Source organism: Danio rerio, chromosome 23 (assembly GCF_052040795.2).
Source record: "Danio rerio strain M-AB ecotype USA chromosome 23, GRCz13ab, whole genome shotgun sequence".
Lineage (NCBI taxonomy): Eukaryota > Metazoa > Chordata > Actinopteri > Cypriniformes > Danionidae > Danio > Danio rerio.
Window position 1 is genome coordinate 28,302,568 of NC_141043.1, and position 24,922 is coordinate 28,327,489.

At 35.6% G+C, this 24,922-nt stretch overlaps 3 protein-coding genes across 5 annotated transcripts in view; all 3 read left to right on the forward strand.

The window, feature by feature from the left end:
• The first annotated feature begins 704 nt into the window (after positions 1–704).
• On the forward strand, positions 705–10,360 carry pa2g4b (proliferation-associated 2G4, b). Of its 2 annotated transcripts, none has more exons than XM_087305196.1 (13): positions 705–1,488; positions 1,548–2,265; positions 2,512–2,617; positions 2,701–2,770; positions 2,856–2,948; positions 4,469–4,532; positions 4,616–4,694; positions 4,781–4,859; positions 4,974–5,107; positions 7,294–7,388; positions 7,647–7,774; positions 9,445–9,498; positions 9,590–10,360. In XM_087305196.1, the coding sequence occupies exons 3-13, from the start codon at positions 2,589–2,591 to the stop codon at positions 9,653–9,655; spliced, it is 891 nt and encodes a 296-aa protein (XP_087161322.1). In that variant the 5' UTR covers positions 705–1,488; positions 1,548–2,265; positions 2,512–2,588; the 3' UTR covers positions 9,656–10,360.
• Positions 10,361–13,701: 3,341 nt separating this feature from the next.
• rpl41 (ribosomal protein L41) lies at positions 13,702–14,781 on the forward strand. Its single transcript, NM_001423401.1, is given in 4 exon segments — positions 13,702–13,737; positions 13,846–13,872; positions 14,366–14,388; positions 14,474–14,781. Coding segments are annotated over 3 exon segments (78 nt in total). The 5' UTR covers positions 13,702–13,737; positions 13,846–13,860; the 3' UTR covers positions 14,517–14,781.
• The window catches only part of esyt1a (extended synaptotagmin-like protein 1a), a 37,420-nt gene continuing 27,016 nt past the window's right edge, over positions 14,519–24,922 (forward strand). Inside the window, exons 1-5 of one of the 2 annotated variants that reach the window (XM_087307168.1) lie at positions 14,519–15,158; positions 15,530–17,006; positions 20,475–20,516; positions 23,698–23,832; positions 23,972–24,045. In XM_087307168.1, coding sequence (XP_087163294.1) covers positions 16,665–17,006; positions 20,475–20,516; positions 23,698–23,832; positions 23,972–24,045 — 593 coding nt within the window. In that variant the 5' untranslated portion in view covers positions 14,519–15,158; positions 15,530–16,664. Of the gene's footprint in view, positions 15,159–15,529; positions 17,007–20,474; positions 20,517–23,697; positions 23,833–23,971; positions 24,046–24,922 lie in introns of those variants that run through there. The other variant, XM_087307170.1, reaches the window with a different exon arrangement.

Sequence of the window (24,922 nt, forward strand, 5' to 3'; positions counted from 1 at the left end):
AGTATTGAAATCTCATAGTTAACTACAAACTGAGGCGTATAAGTGCAAAAAGGTCCACCTTTTGAGAAAAAAAGAATCACTCCTTTCACCAGGATGGCTACGGGCCTAAAGACATTCTCTATAGGTGAACTAGATAAGCTAAATTGCCTGTAGTGTATGTGTGTAAATGAGAGAGTATGGTTGTTTCCCATGATGGGTTGCAACTGAAAGGGCATCCGCTATGTAAAACATATACTGGATGAGTTGGCAGTTCATTCCGCTGTGGCGACCCCTGATGAATAAAGGGATTAAGCCAAAGGAAATGGATGAATGATCATATTTGCAAACAGACTTCTAAACTGAGTTGAAAAAAAAATGGTTTCATAAGACATAAAAATATTCATGCTTTACTAGATTTCATTTATTGATTGTATATCGCCTACCACTCAAACTTATTTACACTTAACACACGTGTCTTTACACTTAAAACACGTTTTAGGACTTACCATCTCAGATTTTAAAAATAAAACTCGTTTTAATATACTCTTAAGACAAGTTAGAATACTCTCGTCTCGTGTCAAACTGTACCCGCAGTAGTACGGGTTATAAATTAAATGTTAAAACGGCTTGCAGATGTCACTGTTGAGTGTTTCGTATTCCGGTGACTTTTAATTTGAAGCGCGCTCCCGTGGTCGGCCATCTTGCGCGTTTCCACGGCGGCTGGTGGCGCAGACTGGATGTGAAGCGTGCTGAGCTCCACCATCATCATCATCATCATCCCACGAGCGAAGCGAGGGAAAAAGTTACGAGCTCCGTTTGAACCTCAGAACTGACAATCATGTCAGGAGACGACGACCAGCAAGAGCAGACCATTGCTGATGACCTGGTGGTCACAAAGTACAAGATGGGCGCCGACATTGCCAACCGTAAGAACTGATTGTGTATCTTTATGCGCGATTAAAGGTTGAATTTGACCGAGTGGAGCTTCAGCTCAGCGCTTCGCCATGTGTCTGCGAGCCGTACCGAGAAAAGCGCACATACCGTTTATTTTTTGTGTTTTTTACTGGACTTGACTTAACTTTCCTTCTTGTGGACAAGCATAAGCATGCGATGTTTTACTCTCAAGTGCGTTAGTTGTGTTTATAAATAGCCGGCTAGCGGGTTAGCTAGTTAGCTGCATTGAACCGTGAAGTTTTGCTAAGTCATTATTAACTTACTCAACCTCGTGTTGTTCTAAAACTGTCTGTAAAGCACGCTGGGAAATGTTTGACAGATGTTTAGTGACTGACAACCTGAGTCACCAGTCACTTTTAGTTCATGTTGGTCTCCAGAATAAAAGCAAGTGGGGACCGATCCTGTCATCTTGACTAATATGTAATTTACAGATATAAGTTACGTTAAGTGGATGTATGTCGTAAATATACAGCTATGAAGCTCTAAAATTATTATATTTCTATAGATATTTTGATGAATTTTTTGTGACTCGAGTGACCCTAGACCACAAAACCAGTAATAATTGTCAGGTTTTTTATTTATTTATTTATTTGAGATTTATGCATAATCTGTAGTGTTTTTTGGTACGAAAAACATAATTTTGACCCATACAATGTATTTTTGGCTATTGCCATAAGTATGCCCATGCAACAAAAGACCCAAACAGTAAATGCATCTCTTCTTTTATCATGTAGTTGTGTCATTTTTTTGGGAAAATAAATGTAATGAATTGAGGTAAAGTTGGTTCAGTGACCACTCCTGTCATTTACCATTGGTCTTTGAATGTTTAAACTGAAATCACATGCAAGTCTGACTTGAAAACAACATTAGCACTATTTAATTGACTCTAAACATTGTTGTACTTTGATGGTTGTTGGCTGTTAATATGATTTTACTCGTTATATTTTGCAATAAATACTTTTCTGAAATTATATTGTTAGGAAAAAGTCTGAATGTGCAAAATATAAAACCAAGTTTACCTCATTATGTAATGACAGGTGCTGAGAAAGCTTTAGCTTCTGTCAGTCGTTGCGGTTGCTTTTGCTAGAAGTGCTTTACTGATTTAATGTGTATTGATCTCCTTCGGACCAGATCATGTCACACTGTGCTTAAGGAAGAAAGCTTTTGTTTTTTCATGTGAAACCTCCGTCCCTTTCTCCTCAGTGGCTTTGAAGACGGTCATCGAAGCAGCCAAGCCTGGTGTTTCTGTGCTCACCCTGTGCGAGAAAGGCGACACTTTCATTGCTGCTGAAACGAGCAAGGTCTTCAAGAAGGAGAAGGAGATCAAGAAAGGTACAAATGCTTCTAAAAGCTCAACACTTTTAAATGTAATTTTTTAATATATTTTTTTCACATTAACACCGGTTGAGTTCTAAAAACAGTATTCCTAAAAATCCTAAATCATTTATACTTATTTACATTCAGATGTTGATTTCACTTGTATTATTTATTAAATATTATTATCTTTATAACTTTTTCATTGTTTATATGTATAATCTGTATACAAGTACAAGATGATATGTTATCTTTGTGCGACAGGAATTGCCTTTCCCACCTGTGTGTCTGTGAACAACTGTGTGTGTCACTTCTCACCAATAAAGAGCGATCCAGACTACATGCTTAAAGACGGTGACTTGGTTAAAATGTATGTTTTATTTCTATTTGATGTAAAATAAATGTATATCTGGATAAAAGCACAATTCCTCACTGTTGCACTTTTTTCCTCAGTGACCTTGGCGTACACGTGGACGGCTTCATCTCTAACGTTGCTCACAGCTTTGTGGTTGGTGCCACCAAGGTACGTCCCTCTTCATTATGAACGCTAAAAAACTAGTTTCCCTTCTTTTAGTAGTTCACTTAAATCTCAATAACCATTCTTCTAGGATGCTCCAGTGACAGGACGGAAAGCAGATGTAATCAAAGCTGCCCATTTGTGTGCAGAAGCTGCTCTTCGGCTGGTAAAGCCTGGAAATCAGGTTAGTTAGAATCAATCACAAACTTGTTTAAAAGATATTGTAGTTGAGCATCTTTAGTTGCACACACCAATATGCTGACAACTCACAAACTCAACTCTGCTTGAAATAATCTGCTGTCCATTCCACATTTACAAGACTGTGTTAATAAATGACTCTATCTCCTGGTAGTGATGTCAGAAATTAATAATTAGCTGATTTAATTCTAATTATCAAATTGTTTTTAATCAATGTTATATATAAAAAAGATAAACCAAAGAAGAGGTATCCTACTTGTCAGCCAGAAACCTACAGCTCTTATATTATTTAATCAAGATGCAAAATTTTGACTGGCTCACTTTAGCTTCTGCTGCTCAAGATAAAACTTCTATCATTCTTTGGGTCTAGTAAGCATCAGAAGTTTTGGTTTATTTCTAGCTCCCTCACTGGAAAGGGTTTGCTCCATGTGGACATGTTTAAATCTGCAGTAAAGACTTGTGCGAACCAGTTTTTTTTTCCACTCTTTCCTTTTTTCCTAAATAGTTTTTTGCCATTCATACCCTAACTCTAACTGGCGATGATTGGCGTTAACTTGCAAAAAATGCTGCTTACGTGAAATGAAGCGCACCATCAAGTCCTAAATAATCTGCTATTCCTCCCCAGAACAACCGCCTTTTGTCAACATTTTTGTAGTCACCATTATCCATTTATCCATTTATCCATTTATCCACACCATTTATCATACATTTCTTTATCTTCAGACACCATTTAAATGAGCTGCTCTACAAACATCTTGGTTAAATGCATCTTTGTTGTGAGAAATTTGTGCTCGTCCAGACTATTTGTGCTTGAGCACAAATGAAGTCATGTTTCCTGTAACTTTAGCAGCTCCAGGCATGTGAACAGCACTAATCTCATTGGTCAACCAGTTTTAAATGTGCTGTATCAAACTATAAAAATGAGCCCAAAGTTTGTTAGCTTTTTTTTGTAAAAATGACACTTTTTGTTTTTTAAATATCTGTGATAAATGCGAGTGAAAATCATCCTGGTGCCTAAAAGTCTGAATGAATCAGAAGTTGCTGAGACTTTTGTTGCAGTATGTTGATGTACTTCCAACTGAAGCAGAATATTGAATCAGGGGCGGAGCTTTCTATTTGCGCATCATTCACTTACATCAAACTAACATAAAAGGAGTGTGGCTAAAAATATTGTGGCAGAAGTCATCAAACTGACATCACCAGAGAAGTACAGCCACTCCAAACGCAAGTGGACAGACTTTGAATGAGGATTACCAAAACAACCTTTCACGCAAACTTTAAGGCTATTGGTATGTCACATATCAAAAATACACACTTTTATACATTGACAGGGAGCAGGTTAATGTGTTCATATACTGGTTGTAATCCACATAAGCGGTGAAGATTGTTTTATTCTTAAACTGTTTATGACCTTACTCTGAAAAAAGAATATGAGAATGACCGTCTGCAGTGTCAGCTTATGGGGCATGTAAACACACTCAGTGTCTGTCTTTCTGTTACGCTCAGAACTCTCAGGTCACAGAAGCCTGGAACAAGATTGCCCAGTCCTTCAAGTGCATGCCCATAGAAGGTGAGCTGATCAAAGTCTTTCTTATATTCTATTCAAAAACATCATGATGTGATTTTTCAATGTCCTTCTGTCTTTATACGCAGGCATGTTGTCTCATCAGTTAAAGCAGCATGTCATTGATGGAGAGAAGACTATCATTCAGAACCCCACCGACCAGCAAAGGTCAGGACGGTGAAGCGCTAGATTGTTTTTGCAAGTGATTGAGTGTTCCTCTGTGCTAAATGCTGTCTGTCCTTGTCTACTGTAAGGAAGGACCATGAGAAGGCAGAATTTGAAGTGCATGAGGTGTACGCTGTGGACGTGCTTGTTAGCACTGGAGAAGGAAAGGTGAAAGTCTCATATCAGAGCCGATGGTTCTTCAATGTCTGCCGTTAGCATTCATTAAAGATGGCTAACATTCAGTAAAGATGGCTGATCACATTTTTTTTTTTCTCTGGTCAGGCTAGAGACTCTGGACAAAGGACCACCGTTTACAAGAGAGACCCCAGTAAACAGTACGGCCTGAAGATGAAGACCTCCAGGATGTTCTTCAGTGAGGTGGAGCGGCGATTTGATGCCATGCCATTTACTTTGAGGTGTTTGTTTATAATTTTATAGTTTTTTTTATGGTGGAAGAAAATACAATGTAAAAAAAGTAATGTTAAAGGGGTAAACGGCACTGGTAAAATGGGCTTTTCATAACTTTTTTTTTTACTGCCTCTACGCCTATGAAGTTGAAGCAAAATTGTTTTTAAAGTCATTGATAGTAATATAGAATTTTAATCAGCACAGCAGTATTTGGCATCACTGCATCATATGCCTGCTTTACCCAATTGTTTAATTTCTTATATTAACAATTTCAATAAAAATATGCAACATAATCGGTTTAATTAAACTAATTTACTATTATATCCCAGTTTGGACAATCACAGCAAAAAAACTCCCATCTTGTTTTTGTTTGTTTACTTATTTATTTTGTTATTATATATATTTTTTTATTAATCGTCAGTTAGTTTAATACATCAGCACATACAAATACAGTCTGCTCTACAGTAGGAAATATTGGGAAACATACAAACAAGTAAACGGGTTAATACAGTCAGGTTAGGTGCTAAATATGCACCATAGAATAAAAAATCAGGAGAAATTATTAACGTTATGCCAAAAAGGTGTCCATAGCTGCCAAAAATCATCAGACTTTTGATTTATATCTTAGATGAGATTCTCAAGTGGAAATAGCGTACATACTTGAGACAACCACATTTTAAAGGAGGGTATCTGAGGAGATGACCACAATAAAAGTATACATTTCTTTGCCAGATAAACCAAGATTAAAAACAAATGCTTGGTGTGTGGGAACAAAAAAATTTATTAAAAAGTTCTTGTAGAAAATGTATTTTCTACAAGCACCTTGTAGAAGATGATTGTGTTACAATATCAGAAACAGTGAAAGAATGATCCTTTGCATTTTTCAGTTAAAATAAAGATCAGAGGACTTTTAAGGGTGTAAGATAAACTGTTATTGAATTTATAATTGAATATTTGTGAATATTTTTTAAATAGTTTAGAAAAAAAGTAGGTGGAAAGAGTTATTAATCATTTTTCCATGTCATGCATCGACCGCATTTTCATTGTGGTGTTAGTTTTTTGATTGATCAGTACAGCTATTTGTCACACCATACTGCTTAAAATTCAATATATTAACAGGTTGTCTGTGCGGTCTTTAAAAAGTCTTAAATTTCAAAACACAATATTAAGCCTTAAAAAGTCTTAAATTCACTTAAATATTGTGTTGTAGGTCTTAATTTTCCTTTGTCTAAGTACAGCTACCCAATCTGACCGAAACCCAATCAACAATAATTCATCTAAAAAAATTATTTATTTGTATTTGTTTTTTTTTGTTTTTGTTTTTTTGTTGCAAAGAGAGAACATTCACAACAGCCATTAAACATTTACAGAAAATTCTCCCTATTAAATTCCCCTTTCATAGAATGAAAACTAAAGCAACACATCCCTTTACATGATCATCCATTAATACAAAAACTACCTACAGGAGTAACTTTGCTATTATAAAATGTATTTAGCCCTGTATAAATTTTAAATCATTAAAAATGCTCTTAAAAGGGTCTTAAAAAGTCTTAAATTTGAAGAAAGCTGCAGAAACCCTGATTAAACAATGTAAATAAACAATATTGTTTTAAGTGTTGCATTTAATAAGATCAAGTTCTTCTGTACACATTTAGGCTGAATGTTTATCAAAAGTATTACTATTGGCTAAATTGTTCTCTGCTTTTACTGTTCTCTACTTAGTAATTTTTCCTGAAATGGTGACAGCTGAATTTGAAAATCATTACTTTAGAAAAACATTTGGTACTCAACAATCATTTATCAATTTTGGTAACAGCTTGTGGAAGCCAGGATGCGTTTCTGTAAAAACTAAGATTCTTTAAATACTGAGATCAAATAAACAACAAAGTGCATCAATTAAATGCACCTTTACTAACTTAAGGTGTAGTTCCTCAAATATTTGTATACAGCCTTTTAAACAGTGCAGTATAACTCATATAAAAACATTGAATAAATAAATAAGCATTAAGTATTAGATCAGTCAAATGTGTAGATTTTGACTTGCTATATAAATTTTCTGTATGTATAAGTGCAATTTGCTTCCAATCAGACCTACAGTATGTATTTGACATTGTTACTAGTTGAACTGAAAGCAGATAATGGCACAAGACAAAATCTCACCACAATTGTTCACTTTGCATGTGTGTTTTTTCAGGGCATTTGAAGATGAGAGTAAAGCTCGTCTTGGTGTGGTTGAGTGTGCCAAACACGAGCTGCTGCAGCCCTTCAGCGTCCTGCATGAGAAGGAAGGTGAGGCGCAAGCACATCACTCAGAAAATGTCACTTTTATATGTAAAACGCTCAACCAGGCATGACGATGATAAGGTTAAAGCTTTGCTAAATGAAAATGAAATATAATTTCCTGTCACGTCGGGGCTCAGAGAAGCGCGGCCAGCACATTTGCCGCATGAGCAGGTCAAAGACTGTGCTGATGGCACCCAACTCCTAAAATAGGAACAGTCTCAAGAGTCACATTGTCAAACCTTCTGTCTCTTTTTCTCTTTCAAGGTGAACATGTCGCGCAGTTTAAATTCACAGTGCTGCTCATGGCGAATGGCCCTCTGCGCATCACCAGTGGACTCTTTGAACCAGAGCTTTACAAGTCTGAGTATGAAGTACAAGACCCAGAGCTCAAGGTGAGAGACTTTAATGCATGGAAATAGTTTTTGTGTGGTTGGGGAAATAATGAACACAAGATGGCTTCCAAAGTGTCACATTGGGGAAAAAAATTAATAAGTAATTAATTCATTATAAAAACGTATAAAACTTTTGTATTTATAGAATTTTCATAATTTTCTTTGGAAAGAAAAAGCCAATTTGGAATAATTTCAATATTCAAACTTTTTTATAAATAAAATGCATACACTACAATTATCATTTTTAAAAAATATTTTACATTAAACTTATTTTTTATTTTTTCATAGTTAAAATATTGGATGGTTGTTGCATCTGATAAAAAAATTAAATTTTTTGTGTATAAATGCAATTGTGTTTGTGTAAACTTTTGTTCCGTTAATTTTTGTATGATTCATATAATATAAATATGACAATTTTAAATATATTATCAACGTTAAATCAGTGCATTAACTAATAATAACAAGCATAGATTTTGGATTTAAATAATACATTAGTAAGTGTTAAACTATGAGTAATAAATGCTGTACAAGTATTTCATCGTAGTCATAATAGTATAGTATAGTAATATCATTGTTAGTTCATGTTAGTAAACGCATTACAGTGCTTCCAACAGGTTTGAAATATACTTGTGGTGGTAGCCGTATTGAAACACCTATACCCATGGCACATACATGCGATACAAAAAAAGTGATTTTTAACTATATTTTTATTTGTTATACACTGTTTCTTTTCAATGGGTTGAAGTTTAGTTTTTTTAAGACTGTTGAATTTAAAGAAATCCACTATTTGTTTTACTTTTTATTTAAACATGTGCACTCACTGACAGGTGAAATCTGCTGCTGACAATTAATTATATAATGTTTCTTTCAGCCTTTCGGCTTTGCAGACACTGTGAGTGCGAAGCCAAGCGAAAATAAATCAGACTTAAAATTAAAATGACGACGACTTAGAAAGCAAAACCAAAAGCCCAATCCCAGACATTTTAGGAGATTTAGAAACCCCGGACGGACGCATCTTTAAGTCCCAAAAAGGTGCGTCTCTGTGGGTCTCTGCAGAGCACATGAGATTGTTTATGTGAGTGTTAACAGTTCTTGCACATATACAATAAGAAGAAGGAAATGTGTAGGGCAAGTTGAGATTTTTCACTAGTTAATCGATCGTGGATGTTTGGCTATTGGGCGGATACAAAAAAGGGTAAAAGGATGATAATAATAAAAAATAAATGTCCCCAAATTTCCTTGGGTGGCCGTTAATATACCTGGATGGCTCACCCAAGTAAAATGTCTGTGTGGGAAGCACTGCATTATCTAATGAAACTAATTGTAAAGTGTGACCGTGTGTGTGTGTGTGTGTGTGTGTGTGTGTGTGTGTGTGTGTGTGTGTGTGTGTGTGTGTGTGTGTGTGTGTATTGGAGCTGCACAATTAATCGTAAAAAGATCGCGATCTCGATTTGACCCCCTAGACCAGGGGTCACCAATCTTGTCCCTGAAGGGCCGGTGTCCCTGCAGGGTTTAGCTCAAACTTGCCTTAACACACCTGCCTGGATGTTTCAAGTATATTTAGTAAGACCTTCATTAGCTTTTATTTTCATTTTATTTTATTTAGAAACATTTCTTTACGTTAAATTAAATTTTGAAATTATTTCTAACTTTTACTTTTAATTCTGCAGGCGTTGTTGCAAAGCTCAGCCAGCCGCAAGGCCCAGAAGAAGAAGAAAAAGAAGGTTTGTTGTGTCAGCACTCTTTCCACACTTTCTAGCGGCGCTTTATTGAAGCCATATAAAATCATATTTGCATAATCTTACTCATCCCCAGGCATCCAAAAATGCGGAGAGTGCTACCGGACAACCCGTGGAGGCCGAGAGTGAAGCTGCTGCATAGACTCTCACTGCCAAGCGAAGCTGACTGACAGAGCCTCTGCACAGCCCAAAGAACAGAACCGTTAAAGCTAATTATGACCTGCCCCACTGAGAAGCCTTCTGTATTTTTCAATACCTCCTCTTTTAGTTGTCAAAGACACCACCACGTTTGCTTGTCTGTGAGCGAGGCTGACACTCTTAGAAAGAGGAGTGTACGACTGAACAGGTACAAACTGTCCAACCGCGTTTACAGAAGGCCACTCTCTGACTCTGTCATTGTACAAGCCATCATGAACAATAAAAAGCGTAATGGTGGCACTGTTTAAAGCAGCATTGCTACAAAGTGCCATTCATGTCCATGCAGATGAGATCCCTGTTTGAAGTTTTTGTCAGTTGGGGAAATGATTATAGTTTGTGTTGTGATGAGATGTAATGAGTGTTCGGAGCAGTAACTGCCTCACTACACCTTAAATCAAGCAAAACAACGACAACGGAAGCACTGTTAATCAATTTGGAAAGCTTAGATTTCTGTTAGATGACCTTCAGCATTCGTTTTCTAGTATTTCCCAAAATGGAAAAATGCTCATTTTCCAAAGTCTCTCTTTTTAATGTAAGGTCTTCCCCTTGGCGTGTTTTGGTCTGAAAACATTGTTTATCCACTAAACTGACTGACCAAATTATCCTGCCATTTTATAAGCGTTCATCTAATAAATTTAATTAGCCAGTTTATGGATCAAAGCCTGGTTTGTTTCTAAGCATTTAGATTTTTTTTTTTTTTAATCTGTGATTTTTATTTATTTATTTATTTAACTTATTTATTTTATTTATTTATTTATTTTTATTATAAAGATGAATTCACTTTTTTAGTCTACACATTTTATGTACATTTTAAAAATGCAGGATTCCACACAATTGATTCATGTTGTCTCGACACAAATCGATTAAGTTAACAAATTTAAGTGATTTGATAGTTATTAAGTTGTCCCAAAAATATCTCAGGAATTGTGTTTCAGATCATTTTAAAGTAATTAGAATAATAAGCAAAACATTTTTGAGTGTGGTAATATGTACAGGGAACTAAAAAAGAGAAATTGTGTCGATCTCATTATGACATGCATAATGCCAAACTAATTGTTATTTTTTACTTGGATAATATAATTCGAGGCATTCCTGCATTAGCTGTTAAAGGGATATTTCACCCAAAAGTTAGTTTCTTCACCATTTACTCACAAGTTTTAAACCTTTATGAATTTCTTTCTGCTGTTGGACACAAAACAAAATATTCTGAAGAATGTCAGAAAAAAAATAGTATTCATTGTATTTTTTGTTTCTACCATGTAAACCAATGGCTTTCCCCCAGCTTTCTTTTGTATATCTTCCCTTGTGTTCAACAGATGAGAGAAACTCAAACAGGATTGGAGGATGAGTAAATGATGACAATTTAAAAAAATTAGGGGGTTAACCAGGGTTCCTACTCTAAGCCAAATGCCCTGACTAAAAAAAGCTAAATTTCCATGATCTAGGAGCCCTGAGCAGGCAAAAAGAAGAATATATCTTTAATCATGTATTGTCACGTCACATCTGTTGAGATGCTGCTAAAGCTGAAACAAAGAAAAAATGAATCTTCTCAAGGAGATTATAATGTTAATACAACATTGACTGATACATTAAGTAATGTTTTACACCAATCTAAGTCTATAAATATGTGACTAAACACTGGATGAAGAGGTACAAATTTGCTCGCAACCTACATAGAGCTATATTTTATTGTGCCACCTAACATGGGCCTCTCTTTAAAAAAAAAGGTGATAGACAAATTACATTTTGATAAATGGAGTGTCGAATTTTAAATGAATAACAAAAATCCCTGACGCTTAATGACCTGGACTAAATACACACGCAAACACACAATTCCCTGACTTTCAATGTCTAGAATAGGTATTTTGGTAAGGAAAGGTCTGAAGCACTCAACCATCATATAAGGTGTCTGGACAAAATGCAAATATAGTAAAAATGGTAATAAAAAGAGAACATTTTAATGAAATAAAATAAATGCCAAACAACATATTAATAAGATAAAATAAAAGCCAATGCTTAAAAGCCTTCCGCAGGGCACAAAAACACATCACATACAAACATTTACAAAGGCTTACAAGTGTTGCTGGAATAGACTTTTTAAAATTCCGTGATATTTCAGAAATCCCATGACCGGTGGGAACCCTGGTGAACTAATTCTTCAACCAGATGGTCACAAGGCAATTTAACTGGATATGAGAGCTTACTTCCTCTCTAGTTTAAACAGAAGGCCTATAGTAGAGTTTCTGCAAGTGTAGTTCATACTGACTATGAGCATGGTTTAATTTTCATTTTTTCATTAATTTCTTTTCGACTTAGCCCCTATAATCTGGGGTCTCCGCAGCGGAATGAACCACCAACTTATGCAGCATATGTTTTATGTAGTGGATGCCCTTCCAGCTGCAATATAATTTACAAGTACTTTATTGTACTTTGTACTGTGGTTGTGCTGATTTAACATATCGCAACACATGGTGTTTGTTATAATGCTGTAAACCCTTTATGCATTTTTAAAGATGAAAGTGCCCAAATACTTCTAAGACCAATTGTACATCAAAACTGGAAATCCTTTATGAAATGTATTTAAGCAAAAAAAAAGTTGTTGGATAACGTTCTTATGTCACTTTCTTTTATATTAGTCAAATATGCATCAATATGTTTGCAGCAAGCAGGTTTTAATCTGCCGTTTTGCTTTCTTACACCTCATGAAATTAATGTAAAATGATTTTAAACTGGTTGATTAAATACTGTAGCAATAATGTAAAGTTGAGGTTACACTAAATTAAAAACACTTATTGATTACTCGTATTTAAATTGATGTTATAGGCAAATTAAGTCAAAAGTAGTCAGACGTGATCCATAATCTAGGATTTTTTTAATTGAATTTGGAATCGGTTGCAGTCTACAAAGGTAAGGTAGTAAACGTTTTCTTAAAGTTACAGCAAAGTGTAAAGATTCATGTCATAGCATTTATACCATGAAATTTCATTAATACAGTTGAAGGCAAAATCACTGAAAGTGATGTTTAACTGAGCAAGGACATTTTTACACTATTACAATATTTTTTTCTTATACAGAAAGTCCTTTTAGTTTGGCTTGAATAAATGCAGTTTTTGGTTTTAAAAATATCTAATTATTTTAAGGTCATTAATATAGACATATTTTGATTGACTTTAAAGATCTGTTAAACAGCATTTGGGGAATATTTTAAAAAGTTAAACGTTTTAAATAAATGTTTCACAATAGGGCTAGTTTTTCATTAAATTGTATGCGTGTGTGTATGTCAGTAGTACAAGTAGGTCACAAACTACTAGCATACTATTAAACAACACCCATCGTCTTCGTTAGCGTTCACATGTTGACTACTGTGTGTGTATATTTTTTACTGTCATTTGTGTATACATACATACACGCGCGATCACGCGTGACGTGTAGATACTGAATTTTGGAGGTAAATTCAAAAATATTTAAAGCAATTTTTAAAAACTAAAAAGAAAAAAATAAAGGTGTGTGTTATTGGAGAGTTAGGTCATGCAATCTCAAACTAATTCAGAAGTATTCCGACTACAATACCTAAATTACCAATCTTATCCATCTAAAATGTAAATGCCTCCTATTTTTTCTTTTTTTTTTGTGAAAGGAAGGTGTACCTTTTTGTAAACATTAAGTTCATTTCATTTGATGTGATAGAAACTGCACACTACTTGTTTTATATAATGACTATTAGTATAATACCTTACATATAGTAGCCTACATAATTATGATACTATTTAGCTCATGCATGGCGTTATGAACACTGTTAATGCCTCACCTAAATTAATAACCGCAAAAAATACTGTCAAAGAAAGCACACTGTAAACGCACGGAAATGCAAGACGAATATATAGGCTAAAATCGATTATTGGGGGTTGCTGACAGGTGTTGCACGCGTTTCTTTTACGGTCGCAGAGAAATGACGCAATCGAGCGGTATAAAATAGCGCGTCTCCCTCATGACGTTCTCTTGGAGTCGTTGCTATCGCTTGACGAGGTGAGGAAGCGCTTCCACTGCTACTATCCCATACAATACAATCCATCCTAATCTAAGAGTTTGGTTTGCCATCCACATGTATCTTTAACTCTATTTGTTTATTTACAGAAACATCTTCTCATCATGAGAGCGAAGGTAAGATAATTTTTCGTCCATTTCATTAATTTGAGTTTCTTGTCTGGCTAGTCACGATAGCAACCTGGAAGCTAATACAATGTTTGTTGCGCAGTATCTTGCTGTTTGTGTTCAGTTGCATGTTTTAGCTTTATTGTTTGTGCTTCACTATTATTGCAATTTTTATCCTTTTCTCATCAGTATAATACTCAGGCCTACTTGCTGACTTGTTTTTGAACACGTTGATTTTGCAGCTGACACCCATGTTTTTATTCTATTTAACTGTCGGCTTGATCTAGTCAACGTTTTAACTTGCTAACCTATTAGGTTGTCTATCTTATCCATTTCGTTCTGGTTTAACGTACTTTCTAAACGCCATGCTGCATTGTAAAAACACGCGCTAATGCGCATGTGCAGTATTTCCCTTCAGTCATTCGTCTGTGTGAACCGCTCAGTTGGTCGTATAAAGTGCTTAAGTAATTAACTTTTATTAATGATTTGTGCTTCCTTTCAGTGGCGAAAGAAGCGTATGCGCAGGTAAGCTAATATCCAATGGATGTACTTTTTTAATATAGGCTCTATTGCTTTGAATTTGGCATTAAACGATGTTGATGTCTCTCAGGCTGAAGCGTAAAAGGAGAAAGATGAGGCAGAGGTCAAAGTAAACGGGACCCTGTTCGCTGCAGCTGAGCGTGCTCCTCCGTATGATCTTCTCTGCAAGAGTCTGCTGGAAGCCCATCTGAAGCTCCACTCATCCAACATCTACGAGGCCTGCTTTCTTCTGAATGAGGATTTGGTTTTCCATCGCCTGGTTCTGCTGAAGCATCCTGGTCTTGATGACCATGTGAACTGTTTTGGACATTCCTCAGACTTGCCAGCTCAGCGTGGTTTTGTTAATGTCTACAATAAATCTTTTTGGTTTAAAAATCTTTTGTCTAATGTCCTTGTATGAAGTGAATTTGGCTGAGCACCATGTGGCAATTTCTGCTGATAATATTTGAAGTGTTTAGGTGTAATACACTGGCTAAAATTACAGGATTTTACAGCATTTTAAAGTATCCAGCGCTAGGGAATATAAATACTTCATGCAAGTTAGGTTTTAAATTATTAATTTCATTTGCAGCCCAAATTTTCTCCTGAAGTCCCAATCTATACATCGCTTGAGTTTAAACATTGAGACTGAATCTTGAGTAAGGTAACAAAGTAGTGTTTGGTCCATCAAAATCCATAATGTTATAGTAAGCCTTATGCAAAGTTGCTTGAGGCGATGGATCATATATTGAGTTTAAAGTCTGTAGCTGGTGGCAGTATCATCTTATCCAATGTCACATGTACATGCAACATTTCAAAATTGATCAAAAATGGTTCATATCTGAATATGATGACATATAACCTATATTTATGAGGTCCAAGCAACATTTCCAGGTTTTTTTTTTTTTTTTTTTTACATAAGCACAGTACAGTGTTAATGTTCAAACTATAATGTTTAAAGTGGCTGATAGTAATAAAAATTCTTAGTAGTTAATCTGTCACGATTTTAAACTGCAGAGTTGTAGCTGCCTTACTGGGCCTACTACACTACTGTATTTCAATACTGGTCATTATGATGGTACTTGGAGGAACAATTTTTTTTCTGAGGTGGTACTTGGTGAAAAAAGTTTAGGAGCCACTGATCTAGCTATTAAATGCTGAAATGTTGAGGTATTAAGGCTAACTGGCAGGTCAATAAAAGGAAATACTATTGATTTGAGAAATAAGCACATTAAAGATATCAAGTGCTCTCTTCTGGAGGGCCTATGTCTTGTAGAATTTACCTTCAGCCCTAAACAAGCATTCAAGCAAGCTTAAGATTTTTTTAAGGGACTTAACTCTTGGTTCTCCCTGAAAGGTGTGTTGAGGTAAGTGGGAGCTAAACACAGGACTCTGCCATGTATTGTGCCCCGTTTTTAAATGCAAGTGTTTTTTTTTTTTTTTTTTTTTGCTTTTTAACTAACATGGAGGAAATCCGGAGGAAATATATTTTTAACCGATGAAACTGTTTTGATCTGTTATAGAAAAGGTTAAGAATTACAGAATTATGTGTGTGAACCGCCCCTTCAGTGCATATTTCATTTGTCGTAGCCGCTATTGCACACAACCATGGTTGAACCGGTAGCTAGGAGATGACCAATGTTTGCAGCTTTCATTCTGTAATTTAGTTTGCAGACAAATGTTCGTTTGTTTTAACACGATTTAGCAAAATCCATTTTCTGACCCAGTGTTTTGGCTTAAGCACACTTTTGGTTGTCACGCGAGATGCAATAGTTATGTAAACTCACTCGAGCTCTTAATGTTTGCTTGAGGCTAAAGAAAGTGTTTTATACAATTCTCCACTTCAAAGCTTTAACGTGTGTTTTCGCTTTTAACCTGATCTGACGCGCGCTTGACATAACGGGGACTTTCGGTGACTGATAAATGACAGCGAGATCACAGCCGCAGACTTCAGGAGGAACACCGTGCCGAACACATTAACCCACAACGACCACTTATTTTTAAGGTTCTCGCAGTGGTTTTAACAAGACTGCTTGTGGGTTTTTAGGAGGGCTGAAGCCTTTAAACACGCCCCTTCACGCCCTTCACATAAGCAAACTACAAATCTTCAACTTTCCGCTGCAAATGAGTTGACGTCTGTGCTGATTTTGAAAACAGACTGAACGAATTATGCGGCATTTCCCGTTCACACTTAATCGTTCAGGTAGCACTCATTCGTTTTAAACGGTATTGATTCGGTTAATGGTGTCTAGCGCGGAACCGCTGGCAGAAGAAAGGATTTGATGCAGAAATCTCCGATGTCAGTTGATGATGCAGGGCCGAATGCGGGTGCCGCTCCGGAGGCTGCGGACGCGGCCCCGACTACCGATTCCGCTGGAAAACACGCCGTGTCCGTTCTCTGGTCCTTTGGAAAGTGCGTCGGCGCCTTCCTGCCGGTCTACCTGGCTGGTTATTTCGGCTTCAGTATCAGCGTAGTTCTGCTCGGGCTCCTGGTTTATATAGGATGGAAACACAGTCGCGATGGGAAAAAAGCACGACTGCAGAGCGCGATGTATTTTTTGGAGAACGAACAGGATGTCACAACTACACGAGTGTTCAGAAGTAAACGGGATTTGCCTGCATGGGTAAGGAGTTTTACACCATAATTGGTATCGTTCTGGTTTTGAGCAGCTACAGAAGTGCAGTCCGCAGCGCATCGCATCCTCTCGCACATAGAAAATGATGCAGAGTCTTGCGCCTCTTGCTTTTGTTTTTGTCAGCAGCAGCGTGAAAGGTTCTCTGGTGACATTGTCAGCTTGATATTAAGTTGTAGTTACTGCATAAAATGTACTTATTCACCCTCTGCAGTAAAAATTGTTAGTATAACTATATAGGCTAAAATAGTCTACAACCTGTGGACATTTCTTTATTTGCAGTACTCAGTTGTGCGTTTCTTTTAGTCCTTCTTTTAGTGGCGCTTACCATCTGTTACATTATAAACCTGAGTTAACATTATACACTTTCCACTAGTCACTATGCCATTAATAAATAGAGTAAAAATAGAATTTTGTTGAAGTCTATCTTCTGATGATCAAATAATTGACTAGTATGAATTTCTGTAAGATAAAAGGCTAAACCTGTACATTATGATGGGCAACTACTCTACTATATTAACAAGTTAAATTTCATTTCGTGACCAATTGCATTAATATTGACGTTTATCTGTAGTTTAGATATCAACTTTTCCCTTCTGACTACTGAGGAGTAGGCCTGGATTGCAGTAATGTATAAAATCACATAAACATTCAAATTAAATAGTAGGTCTGTTCATACGTGCTAATGGCTATTCACATCTAACCACTGACCATAGGCTTTCCATTACATTTTAAATAGAATACCTGTGACTCATCCAAGCGATTGTTTCAATTGTAACTTGTCGTATTTACTTATTTTATTGGGATCAGCTGTTTATTTCTCGCTATACTCTCTAAAATGCAGAAAGATTAAAATAAGTTGGTATTCAATACATACTATAGTATAAGTCTGCTACTTTCCCAGTAGGATTTTCATTCATTACTGGCTCCAATTGGTTTTACATTCTGAGTTTGTAATAAATGCATTCAAGTTGTTGCCGGTGTTTATTAGACACTCGTTACTAGTGCTTAATCTTCAGTTGGTTTAATTCAAACAGTAGATGTTTTTTAACGTCGCATTTTAAATGAAACTATAATGCAAGCATACTGTTAATAAGTCCTTACAAGTGGAAGGTTTTTGTAAGTATAACAAGTATGTGTTCAGTCTTGTTATCCGTAATACTTACAGAAAAGGATTGCTCATAGTTTTGGTGCTGTATTTATAACTGTATTGTGACATCATCTTCAGTCATAAGTTAAATGCATGATCCTGTTCATCTATTACAACACCATCATGCTCAGAGTAGCAGTCAACCTCTGCCATTCAAGATTAACAGATTTCTTTCTTTCAGAAGCATCTTAGTTTATATTCCTCTCCCAGTCCTCCTTTCTTCCCCTGTCTCTTGGTAAATTCATTACATTCCAAAGTCAGTTCAGCCCTTGCTAAATTTGGACATTAAAGTAGCCAACCTCATGGGACTGAGTCACAGGAAGCGAAATGGCAAAATGAACCATTTTGCAGCAATAATTTAGTGAGGGAGTGATGGAAAACATTGAGAAGTTTAAAATTGGAAAAGTGCCACCTACCTTCAACACATATCTCGATATATCTCACTGCTGCATTGTGGTTTTATTTTACACTTGTGTTTTATCAATATACTCACATCCTGTTACAATTTGGTTTTAACGGCTGCTTCATCATCCTGTTTAAAGACCCATGATGACCCATGAAAGATTAAAAATCTTCAAGCCCTTGTTCGATCACTTTTGCAGACGTAGAAAAATTTATTTCAAGTTTATTTGTATAGCGCTATTCACAATAATCGTTTCAAAGCAGCTTTGGGTGCACATTATTGCATTATAACTAAATTAAGAGAAGTTAAGGTTATTAGTTACCATATCTTTATTATTTACTAATTACTTTAACCAGTTAACTAGAAAGTTAAATATAAGTTATTAGGATGGCTATTCTACAGTTTAGGAGCCATGTATGAGAAGGCTCAACCTCCTTTACTGGACTTTGCTATTTTGGGTAGGCCTGTCACAATATCTATTTTTTTGTTGTATGATATATATTGCACCAAAATATATTGCAATTTACAATATTATTGTCATTTTAAGACATTATTTCATTATATTATGCAAGAATCACAATATAATAGCATCGCAATGCAAGTACACTTTTCCAAAGAACACAAGTTTTTATTCTTTAGAATATTTCATGTAGTTATAGTAATTTTACAATTTAAAAATGTGAAAACATAATATCCTAAATAAATAAGACAAAAAAGTGCAAGGTAAAAAGTAACAGAGGCTATGAAATCTGCTACCAGATCTATTTTCAGTTGTCAGGCACCGACATGAAAATATACTATAGTAATTCATAGTAAATATTATAGTGTTTTTTAGCTATATCGACATCTCCAATAGAGATATAGATGTAGTGCAATCAGCTAAAATGTTGCTAGAATAGGTTTTTTGTGTGTGAGCGATATATACTGCATCACCAAAAATGATTATGGTCATGTCCATGTATTGTGCGGTAAGTCAATATATTGATTATTGTGACAGGCCTAATTTTTTTTGTGTACTACAAGAAGACCTGAGTTTTGAGTAGGTTGGATTGTAGCGAGGCAGAAAGATGGTTAGATAAACAGGAGCTGGATTATTTAAAGCTTTATAGGTAAGAAGCATTATTTTATAATCAATATGAAACCACGATGGGCGTCCAGCGTTCTCCAGCACCTAGACTGCAGCTTTGCACAGGAAGTTTGGCCAGAGGAAAAATGGTTGTGCCCAACTGAGCCTGGTTTCTCTTGAGTTATTTTTTTCCCTTTACTTTTGTCAGTTGGTATAGTTTGTTTCTCACCACTGGCTTGCTAGGTTTAGGACTTATGGAGCTGCACATTGATGGATTTGCTCTTTAGCGTTTGGACTTTCAGCAATGAAATTTAAACCACACTGAACTTAGCTAAATTCAATCAATTTAATTTCAATTGAATCAAACTTCTATATTAAGCTGCTTTGACGCAATCTACATTGTATAAGTGCTATATACAGTAAATAAACATGAATTGAATTGAAAGTTATTTAACATCTGGACTGAAATCAGAACTGACCTTTAATCAAGGTTTCCTTCCCACTAAATATTTGCTTTCAAACTGCTCTACCCACAATTAGGTCATGTTATCTTTTGATTATTTCTAATAATCAACCATTACTATTTACATTTAATAAAAACTTGACAAGTATGTGCAAGATTAACAACATTTTTAAAAGCTGGAAACATTTGCATTGTTGTGTGCACAGCTGATCTTTTCCCCAGAAGAAAATGCTTCTGTTTAGTTAACAACAGCTCTCGACCTTCACAGTATTTACTTAGTGTGCAAAATAAGAGGTCTTGTTGCAGACGGCATGTAGATCTGATCTGTTATAAGTGTTGACATCGACAGTCAAAACGTGCTCTTTGTTTTTCCACAGGTGAACTTCCCTGACGTGGAAAAGGTTGAGTGGATCAACAAGGTATTAAAGTCTACATTCAAACACACAAATGCACACGTGACCAGCATTATTCCCGAGAGCACTGCGTGTATGTTTTTAAATGCTGTCCCTGAAGATAAATAGTTGAACAGTCTGGCAGCTCTCCAGCGCTCTTTGCATAAGAAGTTAGGGTTGTTTCTGTTGTCATTGCAGTAATGCAGACTATATTACATGAGCCCACAGACTAGAGAATTTTGTTGAAATATGCAACACTTACAAACGTTTTAAGTGGTCACACGGACCACACAGACTTTATCAGGAAGAGAATTGTCTTGTGAAAGTCTCAAGGCTTCAGACTCACCAGCGCATAATCTTTCTGCTTTTTTGTTGTTTTTGCAGAGATATGAAATCCAGGCTTTGAGATTTTACTAGTTCACATATAAGTGAACACCAGGACAGATATTTCACAGTTTGTTCTTTGAGTTTTCTTGCACCCCAGGATTGTTGTTTGCTTTTAGGCTTTCAAAGGTTTACCTCTAATAACCTTTTAAAGGTTGAATAGGGATTTGGGGAGGGTGGATTATGGGAGGTTTTATTTGTATTTTTTTTTTTTTAAAAGCTCACTGTTAGCACACACTGCCCTTAAATCGTACTTCAATTTTGCCTTTGCAAATTCACTATAGTTGAGTCTGCATGTTTCTGTTTTGGGTGTGGCACAAATGTATAGAAAAATTAGTCAGTTATTTAATTGATGCTCAGTCTAAAAAGGGGAATTACAGTATAAGGCAAAAATCCTTTTTATGAGTGGTTTAAACACAGCTGTGTGGTAAAATTCTGTAAATATGACCAATTTCTAATGCTAAAAACTATTCATTAAATTTTTTTCTGCAGAAACATTGACATTTTCCTTTTGTACACAGAGGTGAAAGTCACTCCCATTGGTGATGACCTCTCTCTCTCTCTCTCATCATTACCATAAGACATTAGTCTTATTTTTAAATCTGCATCTATGTTGACTTATGAGGATTTGTAGTTTCACCCTCTTTTGAAAAAGAACATAATCTCATTTATTCATTTTCTTTTCTGGCTTAGTCCCTTTATTAATCTGGGGTTGCCACAGCGGAATGAACCACCAACTTATCCAGCATATGTTTTACACAGCGGATGCAGATGTTTCAAAGAGTTATAAAACATTATTTTGGGAGTATTTAGAGCTGAAACTGCTCACTCGGGGTCTTTAGAGGCCTATTTTCCAACTTGTAAAAAGGGGCATAATAGGTCCCTTGTAATATGAGTTTATAAGAGATGGAAACTCAATTCACGTAGCATGCTTCTTTCGTTATGAGATGTTATAATTATGACTCTCATGTTCCACAGAAAAACAGAATAGAATGAAACTAAAGCCAACACAAAATTAAACAAAAGTACACACATAGTACACACAAAGTACACACATTCATTTGTAAGTCGCTTTGGATAAAAGCGTCTGCTAAATGACTAAATGTAAATGTAAACATAGGATGTCCCAACTTAATCAAATTACACTTTATATAATAATAATAATTCCTTGCATTTACCCTTTTTTAGACACCCAAATCACTTTACACATTTTTTGGGAAATCTACTAGTTCACCACCAGTGTGCAGGATCCACCTGGATGACGCGACGGCAGCCATATTGCGTCAGATCGCACACCACACACCAGCTGATTGGAGACAGAGTGATGAAGCCAGTTTTGATATGAAGATGTTTAGGAGGCCAGTGGGGAAATTTGGCCAGGATGCCGGGGTTATACCCCTACTCTTTTTTTTTTTTTTTTCTTCTTTTTTTTCAAATGACATCCTGGGATTTTTAAAGATCTCGGTTAATTAATTAATTCCTTAAATTTATACAGCACTTTTCTAGACACTCAAAGCGCTTTTAACGTCGCATCCGAAAGACGGTGCTCACTGAGCAGTATAGAGTCCCTATCAATATATTGGGGTGTTAGGACCCACACAGGCCGCAGGTTGAGCGCCCTAGCTGGTCTCACTAACACCACTTCTGACAGCAACCTAGCTTTCCCATGTGTTCTCTCATCCAGGTGACCAGGCGCAGCACTGCTTAGCTTTAGTGAGCAACCAAGTGAGTTGTAGAGCGAGCTGCAGGATAAACTTTACTATCTTTACTGTTTCCAGTTTCATAATGGAATTTTACAAAAATGATCGGGATTGGTTGTGCTGGTTCTTCTTAAACATTCTAGCTAGACATCAGTGAAGAAATAATAAAAAAAGCATGCCTTCAGATATTTTTGTTATTAATAATACATAATATTATGTTATTAGTTGTTATACAATTAAAATGCATTAAAAATATAAATAAATGACAAAATAATTTAAATATTCAGAATTATATGTTAAATATAAAAATGTTTACTTATTTGTTTAGAGGGAGATCAATTGTAACCGTTTATTGTAACCATATTTTTTTTGGATAATGAAATGGATAATTTCAGTAAAGGCTTGTGTGCTTTATTAGGCACAATGAATTAACAAACATGTCATTCTGTAGGCTAGAAATATTTTAAAAAATGATTTAGCCTCATAAACTAATTAGAATTAGCCGAAAGTAATATTGCTAGAACAACAAGACTTGACTTAAATTTGCATCTTATAAACTTGTGAACATGTCTGGAGCTTATGAAAAGATTGACTGTGATATTTTTATTTATGATAAAGCACAGAAATATTGCGCAACACGGCGGTGCTTGTATCTTAAAGAGTTAAGCAAACTGATAAAGAAAGAAGTGTTTGGTTTCCTCCTAAGTGCTTGTGGTTTGACTGACAAATACGATTTTGACAAATAATTTTGTATGGCATTATTTCAACACATATGATGCCCTAATGTTTGCTCGTGTCAAGGAGCAAATTGTGTCCCATTATATTTTGGTTAACTTTAAATTAAGATTCTGTTAGTACAAATCCTGTACAGCATTTATTAATCTTAGTTAATAACTTTAATCCAACCTTGAGCTTGTTAAAGTAATTTAATGCATTCTGAGCACTCACAATCAGTGACTTTCTTTTAATAAACTAATGTAAACAAAGAGTGCTGTAATAAATTTTTTGTTTATTGTTTGTTTATGCCGGTAAATGCACCATGTTACCTATGATCTATTATATGCTTAAAAATATCTTCATTGTTTATTATAATTTCTGCCTATTCTAATTGTCTGGGTTGACAGATATTGCAGCAGGCCTGGCCGTTTGTTGGACAGTATCTGGAAAAGCTGCTGGTGGAAACTATCGCTCCTTCAATCCGAGCTACCAGCGCTCATCTGCAGACTCTAAGCTTCACTAAAGTTGACTTGGGTGACAGGGTAAACAAATTTGTTTGTGATCATCATAGAAAGACCTTATTTGCATATGTTGCTCATTTACACTGACATCTCAATTTCTGCTTTGTCTGCTCACAAAGGTGTCTGAACCTACTTTTGTTTTGTTTGACCTCTTTAACAGGCTATGAAGGTAGTTGGTGTGAAGGCCTACACTGAGTTCGATAGGCGTCAGGTGATACTGGATCTGTATATCAGGTAGTGTCACTGCTCTCAATTTTTAGCCAGCAGGTTTTTTTTAATGCTTGAGTGTGTTGTTTGTTAATGCTTTATATTTAGTATATTTTAATGTAGTATTTTTATTATATAGTTAAACATATTTCTTTAGAAAATGTTATTTATAGTGTGAAAAAAATGCTTTATGCTTTTAACCCTTTGATGCACTACATGGGGCTAAAGTGACCCGTCTAAGTTTATTATATCTATATCTATTTTAAAGCTTGTGCATCAAAGAATTGAAATAAACTATAATATCTTATAGTTTTTTTTACATTGTATTTTATAGTTTTTTTTTAAGTTTTATAAAATATATAGTTTAAATAATAATAAAACATAAATAATTTTATATTGAAAAATAATTAAATAAAAAGGTTATATTTTTTGAGTTGTCCTTGTTACACTCAAATTATTCAATGCAATTCTGATTACTATTAATTCATATGGTTGGTGTTTGGATTGGTTTAGGGGTGCTTTGCATAATTAAGACGTGATAAATAAATTTAAGAACAAAATAAAGTGTCACATTTAATATTTTAAAATATGTGAAATTAGGGCGCACTTGCACTATGCTATCTAAATTGTGCCCAGGCCTGTTTCCTGGATTGTTTGAGAAGTGTAGGTGCTCTGAATTGGGCTCAGGCACAGTTCACTTGGCCGACCTTGGCCTGGTTGGAAGAGGTGTGCCAGAGCGCGGTTCACTTGGTTGTAGGTTTACCTTTGTAGTGTGAGTGCAAAGTGCGCCTGAGTCTGAAACTGAAGATGAGACGTGACTTTTAATGGACTGTTTTATATAGATTTATTAATCATTCTTACTCTTCAATGAACGCAAACCCCTCACTGCATGACAGCTTCACCT